The 21,845-nt window shown below is 41.6% G+C and overlaps 1 protein-coding gene across 1 annotated transcript; it reads right to left on the bottom strand.

Moving 5' to 3' along the window:
- Positions 1 to 1,629: 1,629 nt before the first annotated feature.
- Positions 1,630 to 19,174, bottom strand: drd5.S (dopamine receptor D5 S homeolog). Its single transcript, XM_018242660.2, has 2 exons — positions 17,184 to 19,174; positions 1,630 to 1,748 (listed from the first exon to the last, which is right to left on the bottom strand). Exons 1-2 carry the CDS (start codon positions 18,544 to 18,546, stop codon positions 1,726 to 1,728), a joined length of 1,386 nt encoding a protein of 461 aa, XP_018098149.2. The 5' UTR covers positions 18,547 to 19,174; the 3' UTR covers positions 1,630 to 1,725.
- Between the last annotated feature and the right edge of the window lie 2,671 nt (positions 19,175 to 21,845).

Genomic DNA, 21,845 nt, shown 5'->3' with positions numbered 1-21,845 from the left:
AAAAGGCACTGCAGATGTTGTTTGGGCATGTGCCATGTGTAGTAGTCAGTTCCAGGTTCTCTCACTGTGATTCAAATCAGTTCAGCCACATTGGGATGGAAAGTCAGCCATGTTACTCATTTGTCTATGGTTTTATCGCACCATTAGACTATTTGTTGCTCCTGGTTACTAGACCAAGCTCCATCAAACTGTCTGCATTTGTTGGTCACTTTTTTAAACTAAAAATCAATTAGTCTCATAGTATATGTATTTCTTGCCTGCAAAAGAAATGACAATCAATTGGACTTGACTTGACTTCTTAAAATTTTAGATTGTAAGCTTTTTATTAAAGTTGTAAGCTGTTTTCGGGCAGAGTCCCCTTAACATCTTGTATTGCTCATCAGATTTATTTTTTTGTATGTGATCTGTTTGTTCGAAGTATACACCCATTTATTGTACAGCGCTGCAGAATAGGCTGGTGCTATAGAAATATATGAGTATGGTTTCTCGAAATGCTACAGGTGAAAACAATGACAATGCAGTTGTTTTAGCACTGATAAATATCAATATACAGTATTAATTAATTAATTTTACAGTATTAATTAATTAACTTTATAGAATTTAGATCTAGCCCTGCACTGGCTAATCCTTGTTCCCAGTAGAGATGTGTGGGCCAGCCCGATACCCGCAGGTCAGTCGGGTTCGGGCCGACCTCGCACCCCTATTTGTGGGTGGCGGGAAGGTCAGGGTCGAGCTCTTCTTCCTGCTCTCTCTGCTGGCTTCCGACTTCTGGCTTCCGGTTTTATAGCCACGCACCTGCTCACTCCTCTACTTTTGTGACGCTGGTCCCGGTTGGCGAGGGCCTATAAATGGTACCCAGAAGTCGATGCAGATGGGCGCAGGTGGAGGGAGGGCAGGTCAGGGTCGGGTGCGAGTCGGGTTTTACCCAACCCGCACATCACTAGTTTCCAGGTCCCACTTATACCAATTTATAAAAACTCCAGGGACCTCCTCCCTATTGCAATTGCACATACCCACCCTTATGCCTAAATTCTAAATGCCATTAGATTATCTCCACACACAGTCAAAGACATTGCAAAGAGAGAGACTGCCCTAAATTCTCCCACTATGGTTCTCCAGGGGAACAACCAGTAGGCAGTTACATTCCCTCTAAAGGCAACAGTGAATTAGGAAATCCAGGTTACAATATGGCTACACATACAAACAATCCCAGCTCAGTTCAAGTACAGAATTATTCATCCATAAAATTCCAAATTATTGGAAATCCATCTCCAATAGACTCAATTTTAATTAAATAATTCACATTTTTAAAATGATTTCCTTTTTTCTCTGTAATATGTACAGTATTTGATGCCAGATAAGAGATACTTAGTCCTTTTGAAGGCAAAACAATGCTATTAAGTTTATTTAATGTTTAAATTATTTTTTAGTTGTAGAGCTAAAGTATGGAGATCGAAATTACAGAAAGATCCCTTATTTGAAAACCCAGGTCCCATGCATTGAGGATAACAGGTCCCATATCTGTATATCCAAGCATGCTGCTATTTTCAGGACATTGTTAATATTTTAAGATGGTACCAATACTCCTCCATGCCTATACCGCATCCTCAGAAGCCACGTAGATACAGTAGAGCTTCAAAATATCATCTCTTCAATAAGAATTTTTATTTATTCATCGTTGTTTTGTTTTGCTCAAATTAAAGGAAGACCATTTTCTTTCAAGAGTCAGCTGTACGTCAACTGCAGTGCTGGAAACAGAAATAAAAGGATATTTATATTTTGAAAATGTTCTCCAAAACTGTCAAGTGCTCTAGGCTGTTGGCAGAACTTGATTATTTTTTCTCCAGATATGTGCCTATTTCAGAAGATCTGAACTGAGCTTAGAAGTTGTTTGAGGCTAAATCTGAATTTGATGGACATGTCTTTCTTTAATTCACCCTCAGCTACTATGAAAGTATTCAGGACTTTGGGAGGACTTTGCTCTGGGTGACTACTTAGCAGCCTTCCACTAAATTATGCACAATTTAGCCAAAAGTATGTGGCACCTGTCTGTCAAACTCCATTTCCAAACCAAGTATATTAATATATAGTTACACCTCCCTTTGCTACAACAGCCTTTAGCTTCTACTCCTCTAAGAAGGCCGTGTATCCTTAGTGGTGGTGAGGTCTGTGTGCAAACCAACTTTTGTGTTGTCCGAATGGTTAGTTCAACTTGAAAACAGGCCTTCAATATGAAAGAAAATGCTTAAAAATGTATTTATAAATGTTTCATAATATGCTATATTATCATGTATATGTGGTTAATGATAAAAAAAGAAGAACTGTGTTGTACTGTATGTTATCACCTTTAGGATCATAGCATAATTTGAATTATTTAAACTTGGGGGTACACTACCAGAACAACTTAATGACCTCTATAATGTGGGATCAATCAGTTGTTCCAACAGGTTGGAGTATCTATCCCAGAATATACTTTTTGTCCTAAATGTCTGCTACTGTACCCCGTTCTAGGTACCTCAATATACTTTATGAAGACTTCATAAGGGGCAACTCTGCTGGAAACATGTAGGGGCACATTTACTTTGCTCGAGTGAAGGAATAGAATAAAAAAAACTTCGAATTTCGAATGTTTTTTTGGCTACTTCGACCATTGAATTGGCTACTTCGACCTTCGACTACGACTTCGAATAGAACGATTCGAACTAAAAATCGTTTGAATATTCGACCATTCAATAATCGAAGTACTGTCTCTTTAAAAAAAAACTTTGACCCCCTACTTCGCCACCTACCGAACCTCAATGTTAGCCTATGGAGAAGGTCTCCATAGGCTTTCTAAGCTTTTTTTGTTCATAGAAAAATCGTTCGATCGATGGATTAAAATCCATTTTTCATTCGATCGTTCGATCAAACTATTTGCGGTAAATCCTTTGACTTCGATATTCGAAGTCGAAGGATTTACCTTCGGCAGTCGAATATCGAGGGTTAATTAACACTCGATATTCAACCATATGTAAATCTGCCCCGTAGTGTCTAATAAAAGGATATTTTGCAGCATAGCTACTGCCCATCCTGATCTGTCTCCATCTACTTTTTACATATTGGGGGTTGTCTATGAGTCCAGGGTTGTGGCATATTCAACTCACAGATGCAGTAAATGACATTACAGTTTAGTAGAATGGAGCTTTGTTTAAAAACCTAAAAAGGGTGAAGGATTATGGGGATGGGAAGAGGTTTTGGAAGAATGTAGGCATGGTGTGGATGGTAGGCGTTCATCAAGGGCTTGGCCCAAATGCTTTAAGTTTTGCATCACTTATACTGGGACCTAAGTAATTGAAACATTCGATTTTTGTGATATTTGTATGAGAAGGATGTGTTTGTAATTTTAAAGGGATACTGTCATGGGAAAATATATTTTTTCCAAAACGCATCAGTTAATAGTGCTGCTCCAGCAGAATTCTGCACTGAAATATATTTCTTAAAGAGCAAACAGATTTTTTTATATTCAATTTTGAAATCTGACATGGGGCTAGACATATTGTCGGTTTCCCAGCTGCCCCCAGTCATGTGACTTGTGCCTGCACTGATGGAACTACTTTCTGGCAGGCTGTTATTTCTCCTACTTAATGTAACTGCATGTGTCTCAGTGGTACTTGGCTTTTACTATTGAGTGCTGTTCTTAGATCTACCAGGGAGCTGTTATATTGTGTTAGGGAGCTGTTATCTGGTTACCTTCCCAGCAGTTCTGTTGTTAGGCTGCTGTGGGGGGGGGAGGGGGTGATATCACTCCAACTTGCAGTACAGCAGTAAAGAGTGACTGAAGTTTATCAGAACACAAGTCACATGACTGGGGGCACCTGGGAAACTGACAATATGTCTAACCCCATGTCAGATCTCAAAATTGAATATAACACAACCTGTTTGCTCTTTGGAAAAATGGATTTCAGTGCAGAATTCTGCTGGAGCAGCACTATTAACTGATGTGTTTTCCCATGACAATATCCCTTTAATAAACATGGACATTTTGTTTAAAAGTCTTAAAAGAGTATTTATCAATAGGTAAAAGTTCATCCTTGGATAAATTTGCCTTTCAAAATCCCATAAAAATGAATGGAGAGTGCTGGAATTTCATTCTAGCAGTGTGTGGCGATCTCTAACTTCACTCTTTGATAAATATACTCCTTAAAGTTTAATAACTTATTGGGGGTGCCATCATTTGCAATGGTTAAGGCAATGTACAAGCATATAGGAGCATAGAGTACATTACAATTTCAGTACAATTTCTTTGAGAGCTGTGTTGCTTTGTAACCAAGAGATAAATTATTCTGTACAATGGGCTGGTGGCAGACAGCAGTGGCCAGTGCCATCTCTAATTATCTGCTAATTGTGTTCTGGGCAGGAGATTGCTGGTTGCTGGGTCAAGGACATGACACTGAGCCTGGTTTAGCAGAGCAGAGGGCCGGGCCCTTTGTCAGTGATCGCACTTGCTCCCAAGCAACTATCAAAACACAACATCAGTTTGTCACTAATACTTTTCCAGGGAAAAGTCTAGTGCTGGTAAATTCAACGTCTTTATAGTGACTATAATGAATACGCCTCTGGTGACTTGTGAGGTGCTTTAACTTTAATATCCTGAGCGTATTTATGTATTTTCTGCAGCCACATGCGGTTCAAGTCCAATGAACTATTGACAAGACTGTAAAAACCACATCATCACTTTGTAACATTCTCTGGAATGTTGTTGGAGAGAGATATGCTGATGGAGCAGAAACCCGAGACAGCTGAGAGGCGTTGGGTTGGAAATCAGTAGGTAGGGGCCAGCTGATACGGTGTACATGGTATCTTTTTAAATATTCAAGAAATGGCCCTTTATTTTGTACTTTTCTGTATTATTTGTATACACTTCTTTTTAACATTAGACAATTCTAAACGACTGCCGCTTTGTCAAATTACAAATTTCAGATCTACCATATTTTTTTTCTTTGCTTTTCTAAAAATTCCTTATCTCTGTCACTCTTTTAATTAATCCAATTATTAAGGTCCAAAATCCTCCCTGTGTTCCTGATGTTCTAGTTAATAGATATCTAGAATCCCAGCCAGAAACCATCCCTCCTATCAAAATAAAAATGAAAAATCAGGACATATTAGGCCACGGCTGTAGGTGGACCATAATGAAGATTTGGTGGCCCATGGTCCAAGTTTCTCTGGTGGACACTGTCCGTCTTATAGCATTTCCCCATACAAAATATCACCCTCCTCACCTGGAAAGGTTATAACCTTTAGTGGCTTGGAAGTCTGAGGTGACACTGGGGGGTGAATAACATCAGAGGCGGGGAAGCTTAGATCTCAGGGGTGGATCTATGACATCAGGTAGGCATGGTTAAGATGCAGCGATTGTCTGATCACAGCACCATTCAATTCAGAATCCAGACTGAAATTCCAACTAAAGGAGGCCATACACGAAAACATCCACTCATTTGGTGAGGTTGCCAAATGAGAGGATCTTTCCCGGATTTGCCAACCAACGGCAGGGTAAGTCCGCATGTTTGGCCCTACTAGGGCCAAACAAATGGATTACAAAAAAGAGAAGGGTCGCTGATGGTACGAGGACCGCATCAACTAGCAGAAAAATCAAACCTCCCCAATCGATGTCCTGGCCAGATATCGATCGGGGAGACCCGTCGGAAGCCCCCATACACTGGCAGATAAGCTGCTGAATCGGTCTAAATGACTCGTGTATGGCCACCTTAAAGAAGAATACCCCGGGCAAATGTCTCTAACTCTTTACTTACCCCTTGGTGCAGATTTTGTCCACTGGAATTCACGGCAGCCATCTTCCGGCTCTTCTGTAATCTTTGGAATGAGAGCGGTGCTTTGGCAATTTTCATCACTTTCGGAGAATATTCCAATTGCGCACTTGCGATACGGCACTTACTTCCCGAAGATTACTGAAGAGAAGAAGATGGCGCCCATGAACTCCGCTGGACAGAATCTGCACTGAGGGGTAAGTAAAGAGTTAGGGGCATTTGCCCGGGGGGCATATAGGCTGGGGGGGAGGAGGAGGGAGGGGGTCTATGTAGGGTAGGGGGGTAGGGTTTTTTTTACTTTAGAGTTGAATTCTCCTTCAAGTAAATCCAGACAGGATTCCCAGCTGCCCCCAGTCATGTGACTTGTGCCTGCACTGATGGAACTACTTTCTGGCAGGCTGTTATTTCTCCTACTTAATGTAACTGCATGTGTCTCAGTGGTACTTGGCTTTTACTATTGAGTGCTGTTCTTAGATCTACCAGGGAGCTGTTATATTGTGTTAGGGAGCTGTTATCTGGTTACCTTCCCAGCAGTTCTGTTGTTAGGCTGCTGTGGGGGGGGGAGGGGGTGATATCACTCCAACTTGCAGTACAGCAGTAAAGAGTGACTGAAGTTTATCAGAACACAAGTCACATGACTGGGGGCACCTGGGAAACTGACAATATGTCTAACCCCATGTCAGATCTCAAAATTGAATATAACACAACCTGTTTGCTCTTTGGAAAAATGGATTTCAGTGCAGAATTCTGCTGGAGCAGCACTATTAACTGATGTGTTTTCCCATGACAATATCCCTTTAATAAACATGGACATTTTGTTTAAAAGTCTTAAAAGAGTATTTATCAATAGGTAAAAGTTCATCCTTGGATAAATTTGCCTTTCAAAATCCCATAAAAATGAATGGAGAGTGCTGGAATTTCATTCTAGCAGTGTGTGGCGATCTCTAACTTCACTCTTTGATAAATATACTCCTTAAAGTTTAATAACTTATTGGGGGTGCCATCATTTGCAATGGTTAAGGCAATGTACAAGCATATAGGAGCATAGAGTACATTACAATTTCAGTACAATTTCTTTGAGAGCTGTGTTGCTTTGTAACCAAGAGATAAATTATTCTGTACAATGGGCTGGTGGCAGACAGCAGTGGCCAGTGCCATCTCTAATTATCTGCTAATTGTGTTCTGGGCAGGAGATTGCTGGTTGCTGGGTCAAGGACATGACACTGAGCCTGGTTTAGCAGAGCAGAGGGCCGGGCCCTTTGTCAGTGATCGCACTTGCTCCCAAGCAACTATCAAAACACAACATCAGTTTGTCACTAATACTTTTCCAGGGAAAAGTCTAGTGCTGGTAAATTCAACGTCTTTATAGTGACTATAATGAATACGCCTCTGGTGACTTGTGAGGTGCTTTAACTTTAATATCCTGAGCGTATTTATGTATTTTCTGCAGCCACATGCGGTTCAAGTCCAATGAACTATTGACAAGACTGTAAAAACCACATCATCACTTTGTAACATTCTCTGGAATGTTGTTGGAGAGAGATATGCTGATGGAGCAGAAACCCGAGACAGCTGAGAGGCGTTGGGTTGGAAATCAGTAGGTAGGGGCCAGCTGATACGGTGTACATGGTATCTTTTTAAATATTCAAGAAATGGCCCTTTATTTTGTACTTTTCTGTATTATTTGTATACACTTCTTTTTAACATTAGACAATTCTAAACGACTGCCGCTTTGTCAAATTACAAATTTCAGATCTACCATATTTTTTTTCTTTGCTTTTCTAAAAATTCCTTATCTCTGTCACTCTTTTAATTAATCCAATTATTAAGGTCCAAAATCCTCCCTGTGTTCCTGATGTTCTAGTTAATAGATATCTAGAATCCCAGCCAGAAACCATCCCTCCTATCAAAATAAAAATGAAAAATCAGGACATATTAGGCCACGGCTGTAGGTGGACCATAATGAAGATTTGGTGGCCCATGGTCCAAGTTTCTCTGGTGGACACTGTCCGTCTTATAGCATTTCCCCATACAAAATATCACCCTCCTCACCTGGAAAGGTTATAACCTTTAGTGGCTTGGAAGTCTGAGGTGACACTGGGGGGTGAATAACATCAGAGGCGGGGAAGCTTAGATCTCAGGGGTGGATCTATGACATCAGGTAGGCATGGTTAAGATGCAGCGATTGTCTGATCACAGCACCATTCAATTCAGAATCCAGACTGAAATTCCAACTAAAGGAGGCCATACACGAAAACATCCACTCATTTGGTGAGGTTGCCAAATGAGAGGATCTTTCCCGGATTTGCCAACCAACGGCAGGGTAAGTCCGCATGTTTGGCCCTACTAGGGCCAAACAAATGGATTACAAAAAAGAGAAGGGTCGCTGATGGTACGAGGACCGCATCAACTAGCAGAAAAATCAAACCTCCCCAATCGATGTCCTGGCCAGATATCGATCGGGGAGACCCGTCGGAAGCCCCCATACACTGGCAGATAAGCTGCTGAATCGGTCTAAATGACTCGTGTATGGCCACCTTAAAGAAGAATACCCCGGGCAAATGTCTCTAACTCTTTACTTACCCCTTGGTGCAGATTTTGTCCACTGGAATTCACGGCAGCCATCTTCCGGCTCTTCTGTAATCTTTGGAATGAGAGCGGTGCTTTGGCAATTTTCATCACTTTCGGAGAATATTCCAATTGCGCACTTGCGATACGGCACTTACTTCCCGAAGATTACTGAAGAGAAGAAGATGGCGCCCATGAACTCCGCTGGACAGAATCTGCACTGAGGGGTAAGTAAAGAGTTAGGGGCATTTGCCCGGGGGGCATATAGGCTGGGGGGGAGGAGGAGGGAGGGGGTCTATGTAGGGTAGGGGGGTAGGGTTTTTTTTACTTTAGAGTTGAATTCTCCTTCAAGTAAATCCAGACAGGATTTTTAACTTAGACAGACCTTTAAAAAACTAGTCTGTTCAGGTGAAATCTGGACAGGTGACAACCCTATCACTTGGCCATGTCCCTAAGCTGCCTCCACCATTCCCATGTCCACCTAGACATGCTCACAATACAAAAAAATCCCTTTCACTTCTTAGTAAGTCATATCTATTTTGGAATTTGAAATTTTGGACTTCCCAGCCTACAAATGGTCATACGTGGGTATCTGCCTATGTATGGGGTCCACCAACTGATCTGCCCAACTATCTGCCCAAAAATTAGGTGGAATTGCTTTGTTTCATTTCACAAAATGTTTATTTTCAATAAATATACATTGGCTACCTAGAGATTCTGCTTTTTTTCTTTCCTAATAAGCCAACAGTGATGCCCTGTAAAAAAACAAATATCATGGGGCCATTGGAAAGAATTTCTAATAGGGAAAGCACAAGTGAGAATTACTCATTTGAAACCGTCCATTCAATATTTATGGTCTTGGAGGGGGAGGCGTATAATTCCAGAGATGAGTAATACACCTCTCACTTCCAATCTTGCTTCTCTTTCTAAACAGGAGGAATGAAATGAAATGTTATTCAAAGTCTTGTTTCTCACTCTGTTATGTACCCCACTACAGTATGGGGAAGAGCTATTATAATATAGAGTAGCAGAAGCAAATGTTTATATATTCTTTACAGGAAACTGCCCAGCAATATTCAAGCATAAGTCTAAATAAAATTTTTGGCACAAATTTAAAATAAACCCTACATTCATATTCAGGAGCTTTGTTCTCATGATGGACATTATGTTCCTTTATGTGCACTAAGGCAACAATAGAAATCTATATTTATAGGCAAAACATGTCCATACACACCTGCAAAATGGCAAGGGGCTTCCTATACATGAATATTCCGAAGGGGGAGCAGCAAAGTAAAAGGCTACCTTCTAATATGTTTCCATCAAATGGCTTAGTCATGAAATAGGAACCCATGAAGCATGACCATTTTCTGCCATTAATATCTTATGTCATATAATATTAATCTACCAATGAATTAGATGAGGTGCTCATCATGGGTGCTTAAGGCATTTCGCACGTGACCAGCACACTCAGGCAAGCTGGTATCCATATTTATATATCATATTGTTAGAAAGATACTTTAAGGGGGTCGTGTACTAAACTCTGAATTTATCTGGTCAGGCTTTTTTTTTCTTTTAAACTTGAATTTTTCGAGATTCATGAGCCCGATGCTGCAAAATCCGAAAAATAGAAAAATCTGAAAATCACCATCTCCGACCAGTCAAGGTTGTATATACTTTAAAGGTGGCCATACACTGAGAGATCCTCTCATTTGGCGATGTCGCAAATGAGCGGATCTCTCCCCGATATGCCCACCTTGAGGTGGGCAATATCGGGCTGATCCGATCGTGGGCCCTAGGGCCCAACGATCGGATCCTAACGCATGGAAAACGGGGGTCGGATCGTGGGACTGCATCAACGAACAGATGCGGCCGCGATCCAACGGGATTTATCGTCCCATCCGATCGAGATCTGCCCGATTTTCGGCCAGATCTCGATCGGTGAAGCCCGTCGGGGGGCCCCATACACGGGCCAATAAGCTTTTATCGGCCCGTGTATGGCCACCTTTAGTCAATGGGAGAGGTCCCTATCCTATTTGGAAGTTTCTGTGGTCTGTGCTGGAATTAGCCTGAAAATTAAACAAAAAAAAAAAAACTGAAAGCTCAGCTTTTCAGGGAAAAAGACCGGAAAAAAAACTATTTTACACAATCCGATTAGATCAAGCTTTTTAAATAATAAATAAGGTTGAATCGTGGATTCTAGTTTGGTCAGACATTTCTTATTTAAAAAATCTGAAAGAATCATACCCCAGTTTTGCTACATAAACTGTTTCCTGATTCCTCCACTCCTGTGTGTTGGAGGTGTAAAGACCAAGAGGGTTCCTTACTGCATATGTTTTGGGGATGTTCAAAACTAGATAGCTACTGGAAGATGATACAGGGATATATGGAACGGGTGATAATGGTGACGGTGCACCTTGACCCTATGGTCTTTGTCTTAGGAGATAGAATTCCGAAATTGCCAAACCCATCGCAGAGGATGGTTAATCACATCCTGACGGCAGCAAGGGGTGTAGTGGCGAAACACTGGAAGGCCCCTAGACCTCCCACAGAACAGGAGTTCCTAGATAGAATGAAATATATTCGCAGAATGGATTGTCTGACGGCACTGAAACACAATACCATGGATGTATTTGATAGAATTTGGTGTAATTGGGATCTGTTGGAGTTGCAGCGGGGGACCGTGTAATTTGGGATTTATGGGGTCTATAAGATATGTAACTGGCATGTACAGGATGTGCAGGGCGGTAACCTAAACACACAGCTGGGAGTTGAGGGTGGTGCAGGGACACTAGAATAACTGTGTAGATGTACCTTTATATTTTGGCAATACCATGTGGCTACATGACTGAATGGAGGAGCATAGTAGGAAAATAACATGTTGATGTATGGATGCTGTATGGTGCTCAGATTATGCCTTCTCTTGCCAATTGTACTGTGATATGGCCCTATGTGGGCAAGTTGTAATGTTTGTTTTTGCAAATGTGAAAAAAAAAAAAAATGCAAATAAAAATATAAATAAAAAAAAAAATAAAAAAAATCTGAAAGATTAGGATTTAGATAAATGACCCCCTAAATGTGGAACACCTTGAGAAGTATTAAAACATAACTTTTGTTCAGTCTCCTAAAATTCGTACATTAATATACCAACAAAAATCACATCTCAATCAGACATCACAATCAGACGCAGGCATCAAAAACGAGACGCCGGCGGCGTTTCGCTAATTTATCGCCGTTTCACTAATTTCTCGGGAAATTCCCTAATTTTTCGGCAAAGCAAAACGCCACAAATTCGCCCATCACTATATCCACTCGTAAGTAATTAGTTACTTGTTTGTAAGTTTGTATGTAATTAGTTATATAGAATAAAGGTTCCATTTTAATATTTTCCAAGATGTACCGCATTCAGTTTTCTTCTTAATAATTTGATACGTAAAAAAAAAAATAGAGCACCCTACTGTGTGAGGTTATACTCTGATATATATTTAATATACATTTATTTAGTATGATTCTTATTTGATAAACGTAATATGAAGGCAAGTTGCGCATACTATTCATTGCTGCAAAATTCTTTTGACGCCGTTGAATTTTCGCCAACGAATTTCCATGGGCAAATTCGCAGCAAATCCGCGCCGTTGACTAAATTCGTCCATCACTATTTGACACCCGAAAACTCAGATTTTTTTCAGATTATCACCTGAAAACCACACTTTTTTTTTTTTAGATTATTGTACGAAACCTATTGCAGATCATGATATCTTCCAATTGTAAATCTGCCATTGACTTCTACATGACCTCGGCAGGTTTGTGATGGGGTATTTTTTTATTCTGACTTTTAATAATAAATCTCGAAAAAAATCGAGTCTTTTTTTCCTTACAAAACATTGTGTTTTTCTCCTTTATAACTCCGACTAGAAAAAAATTAGACTTTAATAAATAGCCCACTATGTGTTGTGTGTAGGGTTGCCACCTATATATTTATCTTTTTTCCCTATTAATAACATTGGGATTAGCCAGTAAAAAACTGGCCAGGTGGCAACCCTAGTTGTGTGTGAATATGCTGAGCTATTCTGAATGCTTATGGCCCCACTAGGCATGCTTTAGTAATACCCTTGCATACGTAAGTACAGGTGGGAAAGGCGTTTCGATTGGCACAGTTCTGGCACTGATAGAACAACAGTAGTGATGGGCGAATTTATTCGCCAGGTGCAAATTTGCGGTGAAATCGCAAAACCGCCACGAAAATTCGCCGGTGTCAAAAACGGAAGCCGGCATCAAAAATGAGACGCCGACATATTTTCGCGAATTTTTCGGCAAAGCGAAACGCCCCAAATTCGCCCATCACTAAACAACAGCAGTCAGAAATGCTTTGATAGCAGAGAGCATGGGGAGGGATACTATGGTTAGTGTTGCTGCAGTCCTAGGGCATTGGTTTTTCTTCTGACCAGGGCACTATGCTCATTGATATGTATGTTACCCCCTTGTTTCTGTGGGTTTCCTGGAAAGAGCAGGTTAACTAGCATCTTATTTACTGGTTAAATACACAACTGATAGGGTAATTCAATTGTAAGCTCCACTGGGACATCAGTTTTTGTGTAAAGCTCTGCACAAGTATATCAGTACTATACAAAGAAAGGTTAATTAGAAGGGTAGAAAGCCACCAAGGGGGATATTCAGTAACAAAGCAAGCAATTAGCATTGATCTGAACAGTCGCAGTTCACAAATATCTCATTGGGAGCTGCTTCATCTATGTTTGCAGGTTTCCTCCCCTGGGCTGATATAAGTGGGAATACAGGGCACGGCACACTTACCTGATACATATATATATATTATTGAATTGCACTGTTTATATGAGGACGGACAGAGTACACGTGTGTGCTTGTGTATTGTACAGGTATGGGATCCGTTATCCGGAAACTCGTTATCCAGAAAGATCAGAATTCTGGAATGGCCGTATCCCATAAACTCCATTTTATCCAAATAACCTGAGTTTTAAAAAATGATTTCCTATTTCTCAGTAATAATAAAACAGTGCCCTGTACTTGATCCGAACTAAGATATAATTAATCCTTATGGGAGGCAAAACCAGCCTATTGGGTTTATTTAATGTTTAAATGATTTTCTAGAGGACTTAAAGTACGAAGATCCAAATTACAGATAGATCCGTTATCTGGAAAGCCCCAGGTCCCGAGGATTCTGGATAACAGGTCCCCGACCTATACTTTAGTGTACGGTGCCCTTTTACCAGGGACCTTATGCAATGTCCAGCATGGATATATATTTACAATACTGTACCTGATTCCCCTATGGGTCTGCCATTTGGAAGAGTTAAAGGAACAGAAACATAAAAAAATGAAAGTGTTTTAAAGTAATAAAAATATAAAGCAGTATTGCCCTGCACTGGTAAAACTGGTGTGTTTGCATGAAAAACACTACAATTGTTTATATAAATAAGCTGCTGTGTAGCAATGGGGGCAGCCATTCAAAGGAGAAAAGGCTCATATTACACAGCAGATAAGCTCTGTAGAAAATAATGGTGTTATCTGTTATCCACTATTTAACCTGTGCCATATAGTAGGCTTTTTGCAGTTTCCACCATTGCTACACAGCAGCTTGTTTATATGAACTATAGTAGTGTTTCTGAAGCAAACACACAAGTTTTACCAGTTCAGGGAAAAAGTTAATTTCTGTGAATATAAGAAAAAACTTGCATGTACATACACATCTGACCCCCATAAACAGCCTGCATTGCTGCATGTGACAAGCTGGATTTTTAATTAATTTGCACAGTATTTATGTTGCTGTGAGCCCACCGCCCCCTCTGTGCTTTCACGGAGATCAGCGTGCCCACCTTCATTAATCTTCCCCTGCAGCCGCTCCTATTAATTTACTGAGTTGCAGAACAATTCTTGAGTTAAAGTCAGGGGTGTAATTACAGAAAACGCAGGGGGCCCCAGGAGTGTAAGGGGCCCAGACAGGCCAAAATTCATGAGCAACTTTCATATATCTTGGTAAAATAGGTCAACTTACCAATGTTTTGGGGCCCCAAATTGAATATGCCCTGGGACCCAGTAACATCTAGTTATGCTACTGGTTAAAGTGAATTCTAAATGGTATTGCAACTTTATCTTTCAAGTTAATCACTCAGGTCACACTGCAGTAAAGCAATTGAGATGGAGAAAAAGGAGGGTTTTTCCTTTGAAGAATTTGTATTTATTATAAAGAGAAGGAGTATTGTAACTGCGTTGGCTGCTTGCAGGTGCACCGTCCATTTAACCATGATGCAGAGAAATCTCTGCCCCTTTAAAAAAAAAGGTGGCTATAAGTGATTGGCGAATTTCTACTATTTTGCTTCGCCAAAAAAATGAAGTATTTCCCGGGAAATTCGCCAAAACCACGAAAAATGTGTGATTTTGACGCTCGGGTTAAAGTCAATGGGCACCCGAATAGTGTTGACGCACTACGACTTTAACACAAGTGACTTTTCTGATGCACGTCCAAGTTTTTTGGACACCGGCGAATTTTCACAGGAGTTTTGCGTATTCAATCGCCGGCGGTGAAACTCAGAAATTCGCGCCTGCTGAATTTATTCGCCAATCACTAGTGCCTATTGTTGTTACAGAAGAAGATTTAGCATCTGCTGAAACTCTATTTGCTGGAATGCTACTTCCAGCCAATAAAATCCTTTAGGTACAAATGCCAATACAGACATGGGTCAATTTGGGCACTTTTGTTGTCCTTATACAATCAAACACCACAGCCCCTTTATTTACCAAAATATAGATATATATATTACAGACAAAGTTTCAGTGCTGATCCATCTTTCACGACAATTCTTTAGCATGACTGAGAACTTCCCACTGCAGAGGGTCTCCCAGTGTATCCCACCCACGTGCCAGTATAGCATGAGAGTGAGGGGCAACCCGAGACTAGAGAACAATTAACATTCCACACGGCAAGACTGAACAAATATAATCTTAAACTGGATACAGACGGACAAATAGTATTGTCCAGTTTGGGCAATTTTCAAAATCAAAATTAAACGATTTCTGTTTAAATTAACTCAGAAAAATGCCTTCAGCCAATAAGGTATCAGTGAATGGAAAAGCTCATCTGTAGCATTGTGCAAGGCTGTGCCACATAAGAAACTACTTAACCAGTTATAGGTAGGTGTATATAGATATATGCTGAGGGTCATTTGGAGGGATTGACCATGGTAGACTACTGTCCTTCTTTTTCCAACCCAAATTAACTATTTAACCACTGGTAGTATGCAAGAATAGGTGTCATTTTTTGCTATGGGGCTTGCCACATTAATTAGGGCACAGCTTGTCTCCCACTGTAAACAATGGACTTCATTTTAACCTACTACAAGTAACCTACTACAAGTAGTTAGATATCTCGTGCAGCAAAGCAATAATTGTTACCAACAGAATCAATGTTTTCCTTAGTCTGCTTCTCCAGCATAAGATGTAAGGCAAACTTAAAGGGGTGCTGCACCTTTTTATTTAACTTTTAGTATGTTATTGAATGGCTAATTCTGTTGCTTCCTCTCATTTAAGCTGGCCATAGACTCAAAGATTCGCTCGTTTGGTCGACATCGCCAAACCCGATATGCCACTAACGGCATGGCTATATCGGGGGTAATTCGAACGTTCGGCCGTATGGCCAAACGATGAAATTGCGATACACCAAGAGGCTCCGACGGGTCGGTCGGTTAAAAATCAAACCTTCCCGAACGATATCGTGGCCAGATATCGATCGGGAAGACCCGTCGGAAGCCCCCATACACGGGCAGATAAGCTGACAAATTGTTCCAAACAACCGACATTGGCAGCTTTATCTGCCCGTGTATGACCACCTTAAGTAGGGATGCACCGAATCCAGAAATCGTTTGGGACTCGGCCAGGATTCGGCCCTTTTCAGCAGGATTCAGATTCCGCCCAATCCTTCTGCCCGGCCGAACCAAAGCTAAATTCTAATTTGCGTATGCAAATTAGGGCGGGGGAGGGAGATAGCATGACTTTTTGTCACAAAACAAGGAAGTAAAAAATGTTTTCCCCTTTCCACCCCTAATTTGCATATGCAAATTCGGATTCAGTATGGTATTCGGCCAAATCTTTCGCAAAGGATTCGGGGGTTCGACCGAATCCAAAATAGTGGATTCGGTGCATCCCTAATTCTAAGCAATTTTTCAACTGGACTCCATTATTCATTTGTAATAGTTTTTCAATTATTTGACTTTTTTTCTAATTCTTTCCATCTTTCAAATGGGGGGGTCACCGACCCCATCTAAAAACAACTGCTCTGTAAAGCTACAAATGTATTGTTATTGTTACTTTTTATTACTCAAACTTTCAGGTCCTCTCCTATTTATATTCTGGTCTCTTGTTCAAATCAGGGCATGGTTGTTAGGTTAATTTGGACCCCTAGCAACCAGATTACTTAAACAGCAATTTGGAGACGTGTTGAAAAAACAGCTAAATAACTCAAAAACCACAAATAATAAAACATGAAAACCAAATGCAAATTGTCTCAGAATTTCACTCTCTACATCTTACTAAAAGTTAACTCAAAGGTGAACAACCCCTTTAATCAATTCAGATGTTTCAGAACTACAGTTCCCTTCAATAACTCATGTAATGCAGGGGGGATATTGGGAGTTGTAGTTTATGAATATTTAAAGTAACAGAGGTTTTTCTTTTAAATAAAGCAATTTCAGGCATAGCAAAAACAAAAAAGATCAAGGCAAATACGAGATATACATTCAAATATATTATCCTCCTAAATAAATACACCCCCTTAATGAATACCGTTTGACATGGATGGCGTTATTTTGTGTAAGGAGATATCCACTTCACTGTCAAGTTCACACATGGAGTCGGTGGCAAGCTCATTGTTTGCAGAGGTTTGAGATATTTGGGACATGTGGTCGAAAGCGTCCTCATTGTCATCTATACAATCCACAACGTTGGGAATCATGTTGACATAAGCAGTTACAATATCCTTGTGGAATAGGGTGTCTTGGTTGTAGGAAATCAGTTCATTGCTGATGTTGACAGTCTCCACAGGGGTGGTGGAGCACCAATGCCCACAACCCAGAAGACTGGAGAAGACCTTCCTGAAGTCAGCGTTGAAAGCATAGATGATTGGGTTCAAGGAGGAGTTAGCCCAACCAAACCAGACAAAGATATCAAAGGTGGTCTCACTTACACAAGGAAGTCCTGCTTGTGGGTGGCCAGGAGACCTATCACAGAATGGAACCATGCAGTTCAAGATGAAGAACGGCAGCCAGCAGCACACAAACACGCCCATAATGATGGACAGAGTCTTTAGAACTTTGGTCTCTTTTTTAATGGAAGTTCTCAGACTAGTTTGGTGGTGCCTGCTGCATGAATCCACCCTGTTGCTCCTACAGCTTTGAGCATGCTCGGCAGCTCTTTCCAAGGTGGAGATCCTCTTGATTTGAATCTGGGCAATCCTATATATCCTAGTGTAGGTCACAATCATGATCGCCACAGGGATGTAGAAGCTAATCAGGGAGGAGGAGATAGCATAAGTCCTGTTCAGGCTGGAGTCACAGTTGCCAGTTGAGTGATTGCTCAATAGGTGGTCTTCTGTTTCACTTTTGTGCCAACTCAACTGCACTGGTATAAAGGATATCAAGACAGAGAGAGCCCAGGCAGTGCTGATCATTAACAGAGCCACCCTTTGGGTCATTTTCCTCTCGTACCTGAAAGGGCTGGAGATGGCCCAGTATCTGTCAACGCTGATGACACACAAGTTGAGTATGGAGGCTGTGGAGCACATAATATCAAAGGCCACCCAGATGTCACAAAATGCCCCAAACGGCCAGTGACCTGCCACCTCGGCTACAGCTTTCCATGGCATCACCAGGAGGGCCACCAGAAGATCTGACACAGCCAGAGACACGATGAAGATGTTGGTCACCCTGCTGCGCAAGTGCCTGAATCGCATGACCGCTGTACACACCAAGATGTTCCCAAATAGAGTCCAGAAGATGAGCAGCAGCAGGAGGCTCCCGGTTACTATTTGCCCCGCCACCAGTTCTTTTCTGCGCTGCGATTCTCGGGACACGCTTTTGTTCATCAGCATCTCCGGCGACTGCCAGCTTGCGACTTGATCGCTGTCCAAGTGCTGAAAAGGCTGGTACATATTCCAGCGCCAGTTACTCGTCAGCCCCCCATGAGAAGTAGACGATCTAACCCCCTGCGTTATTTTCTTTACTCGGCTGGAAAGCCCCGCTCCGTGCTGGAAGCGCAACTGTCAGATCGCAGCCGCACAACGTCGCCCCTCTGGGATAACAAGAGGAGGAAGCGGCGCCCACAAACCTTTCTCCTTCATGCATCATAACTAAGGCTGGGGGTCCACCAGGGGGGCTGATCAGTCCCAGATACACATTAGGCACAGTAAGAACTTACGGAAAGTCAACACTGTTCCTTGCGAGCGTCTCAGACCTTGACTTGACAGGGGACTACAGTCTTGTCTTGCTGACTCAAGGACTCCGTTTAATGCTTCTCATTTTTAAGGCATAAATCTGTCATTTCGCGCTAGAGGAAAGTCGCTGCCCTGTGTCGGTGTCGTGGCTCAGTGTATTACTCAGGACACTGGCACGTCTTTCTCTCCAGATGCAGCAGACAGTCGCAAGTCTGACATACAAGACCTTTAGGCAACTGCTCCCCCTTCACCTCCCTCTCTGATTATTTCTGTCTGCCTCACTCATGCTGTTGTATGTAGAGTTGTGCTGCTGTTACACACCCACTGCTACATTACTTACACTACAGAGCACAATCCTACTATATCTATATCACTTTCACTGGCAGTTGCTCTTTCCATCATGCAAATAAACACCTGGGCACCTGGGGCATGGATTAAACCCCTTAGAATTGGCATTTTTAGGTTGATTTTGTTTCTGGCTTTTTTTTTGGCAAATACCTCCATATTTATATATAAACAGAATTTCCTCTGAATTATTCTCTGTTAAATAGATAACAGGGGAAAGCATACATTTCTGCTGGTATCTCTACTGTAGTGATGGGTGAATCTGACCCTTTTCGCTTCTCCAAAAATTCGCGAAACGGAGAGAATTGGCCAAAATGCTGTCACTTTCTGCACCCTAAATCCAGAACCAATGCTAGGCTCCCTGGTCTCGGCTCTTGCTTCTGCCTTTAACAGCCGCCTTTCATTTCGGGAGGAGCCCTCCGCTAATTGGATGCTGCCAGGTCTTATTAAGAGAGGAGCCAAGCAAAGGGTTCTGGACGAGCAAAGAGGCACAATCGTTTTACCAAGGAGATAGGATGGAAGACAGGCCAGATGGTTAAGCATGGTCAGGCAGGCCAGGCCAGCACAAGCAGAGTTGAAGAATAATCAGACAGACCGGGTCGGGGCAGGCAGATTTCAAGGAATGATCAGACAGGCAAGGATCAGATTAGAGAGTTCAGAATAATCAGCAGTCAGGCGAGGATCAGATTAGAGAGTTGTGAATAGTCAGCAGGCAGGCAAGGGTTAGAGTGGAGAGTTTGAAATAGTCAGCAGGCAGGCAAGGGCCAATAACAGGACGATCAAAGAAGGAGTCACGAAGAATAATCACCCAGGAAACTAACAAGTAGAACCTAACAACGGGCATTGAATTCATATTCAAAGCCCCTTTAGATACCTTTGAATTTCGCATCATGTCGTGTAAAATCCGGAAGTGTGTGCCGCACGCACCATAGGAGGAACCAGCATCGGAGAAACATCAACCACATGGCGGGCTTCCCTGCCCCACTAGACCGCCAGGGTAAGCGGATATTACGAATGTATTGAAGTCGCTTGAAAACATTTTCTATGGGCATCAAAAAATGTCACTCATCACTAATCTCTAATAATGGCAACTTTCCCTAGGCCAGTGGTCCCCAACCAGTAGCTTGTGAGAATCATGTTACTCACCAATCCCTTAGATGTTGCTCTCAGGGGCCTCAAAGTAGGTGATTATTTTTTAATTCCAGGCTTGGAGGCAAGTTTTAATTTCATGAAAACTAAGTATAGTGCCAAGTAGAGTCTCCTGTAGCCTGCCCGTCCACATTGGGGCTACCAAATAGCCAATCACAGCCCATAATTGGGACCCCCCTCCCCCAACAACTTTCTTCATGCTTGTGTTTCTCTCCGACTTTGAATGCGGCTCATAGGTAAAAAAAAATCCAAAGTCATCCCCTAAAGCCTCCATTATTCTCTGGCAATCAAGAATAACTTCACTGCCCCCTGTATACACGCACCTGCACTGCAGTTTATTGGCCCTCTGAGTCTGCCAATAACTGGCTTTTTAAATTGATCCCATGGAACATATACTTGTATATATTAAAATAGAACAGAATGTGGAGTCATAGGGGTCTAGAGGACACTTCCAGGTTTGAGAAGGATTTTAGACTTTCCAATAAACACGTCACCCTATTTTGTGCCTGAATCTCTAAGGGCTCTTACACACAGGTGTTTTTTCCTGCGCTCCCCTGTGTTGTGCTTTCTTCCATTCAGCCGCAGGGGAGCGCAGGACTAGATGCACTCAATTATTGTGAAGGGGGCTGTACTCACACAAAGGCATGCATGCGCCGAACGCAGGTGAAATGCAACATGCTGCGTCCCAATTGCACTTGGCGCTTACATGCCCTTCACAATAATTGAATGTTTCTACTCCTGCGCTACCCTGCGGCTGAACGGTAGAAAGCGCAACACAGGGGAGCGCAGGAAGAAAAGCCCATGTTTAAGAGCCCTAAAAGAGTTAATAGAAAATATACTTTATTCATTAATTACAAGAAGGCATCAGCCTATTCTATATTTCCATGTCTCTCAGGCTCAACCCTCTAGTATTTGTATTAATTTTATCATTAAATATGCATCTCTGGGCTCAACTTTGCCACTATTAGGCACAGAGCAGCATTGAATGTTCCCAAAGAAGTCAAATTAAAAATGATGGCTTATCATAAAATCATTATAAAAACATATAGAGAGAAAACAGGAGGTGTAATGGTAAACTGTTTAATAAATTATTAGTTTAATGATAATTATTTCTTATAATACTCAAGACTGAATAAACCGTGTGACACCAATGGCACTAAGCACAGTTGATAGCTGATGATATCTATAAGAAGGGTTTTGAGTATAAATATAAATATTCACGGATATGTTATGTATTATTTATAAGCCTACGAGAAGCAACAGAAGATTAGGATTAGGATGGATCAGTGGCGCAGACATGGTGGGTGCTGGGAATGTGCAGGATGATTACAGCACAATTACATATATAGATGAATATTATGGGGCAGATTTATCAAGGGTCGAATTTCGAAAAGTTGAAAATACTTCGAAATTCGTCCATCGAATTGAATTACTTCGACTTCGAATATCGAAGTCACACAGGCAGATTCAGGGAGATTAGTCGCCTGGCAACAAATCTCCTCTTCTTCAGGGCGACTAATCTC

The sequence above is a fragment of the Xenopus laevis genome, chromosome 1S (assembly GCF_017654675.1).
Source record: "Xenopus laevis strain J_2021 chromosome 1S, Xenopus_laevis_v10.1, whole genome shotgun sequence".
Classification (NCBI taxonomy): Eukaryota; Metazoa; Chordata; class Amphibia; order Anura; family Pipidae; genus Xenopus; species Xenopus laevis.
This window is presented reverse-complemented; position numbering and strand designations above follow the sequence as displayed.

Excerpts from the sequence above, each read along its gene's own strand:
- drd5.S (XM_018242660.2), bottom strand. The coding sequence starts at position 18,546 with ATGTACCAGCCTTTTCAGCACTTGGACAGCGATCAAGTCGCAAGCTGG. Across the intron at positions 1,749-17,183 it reads AACGCCATCCATGTCAAACG|CACTGCAGTTGACGTACAGC; the intron begins GTATTCATTAAG and ends TTCTGTTTCCAG.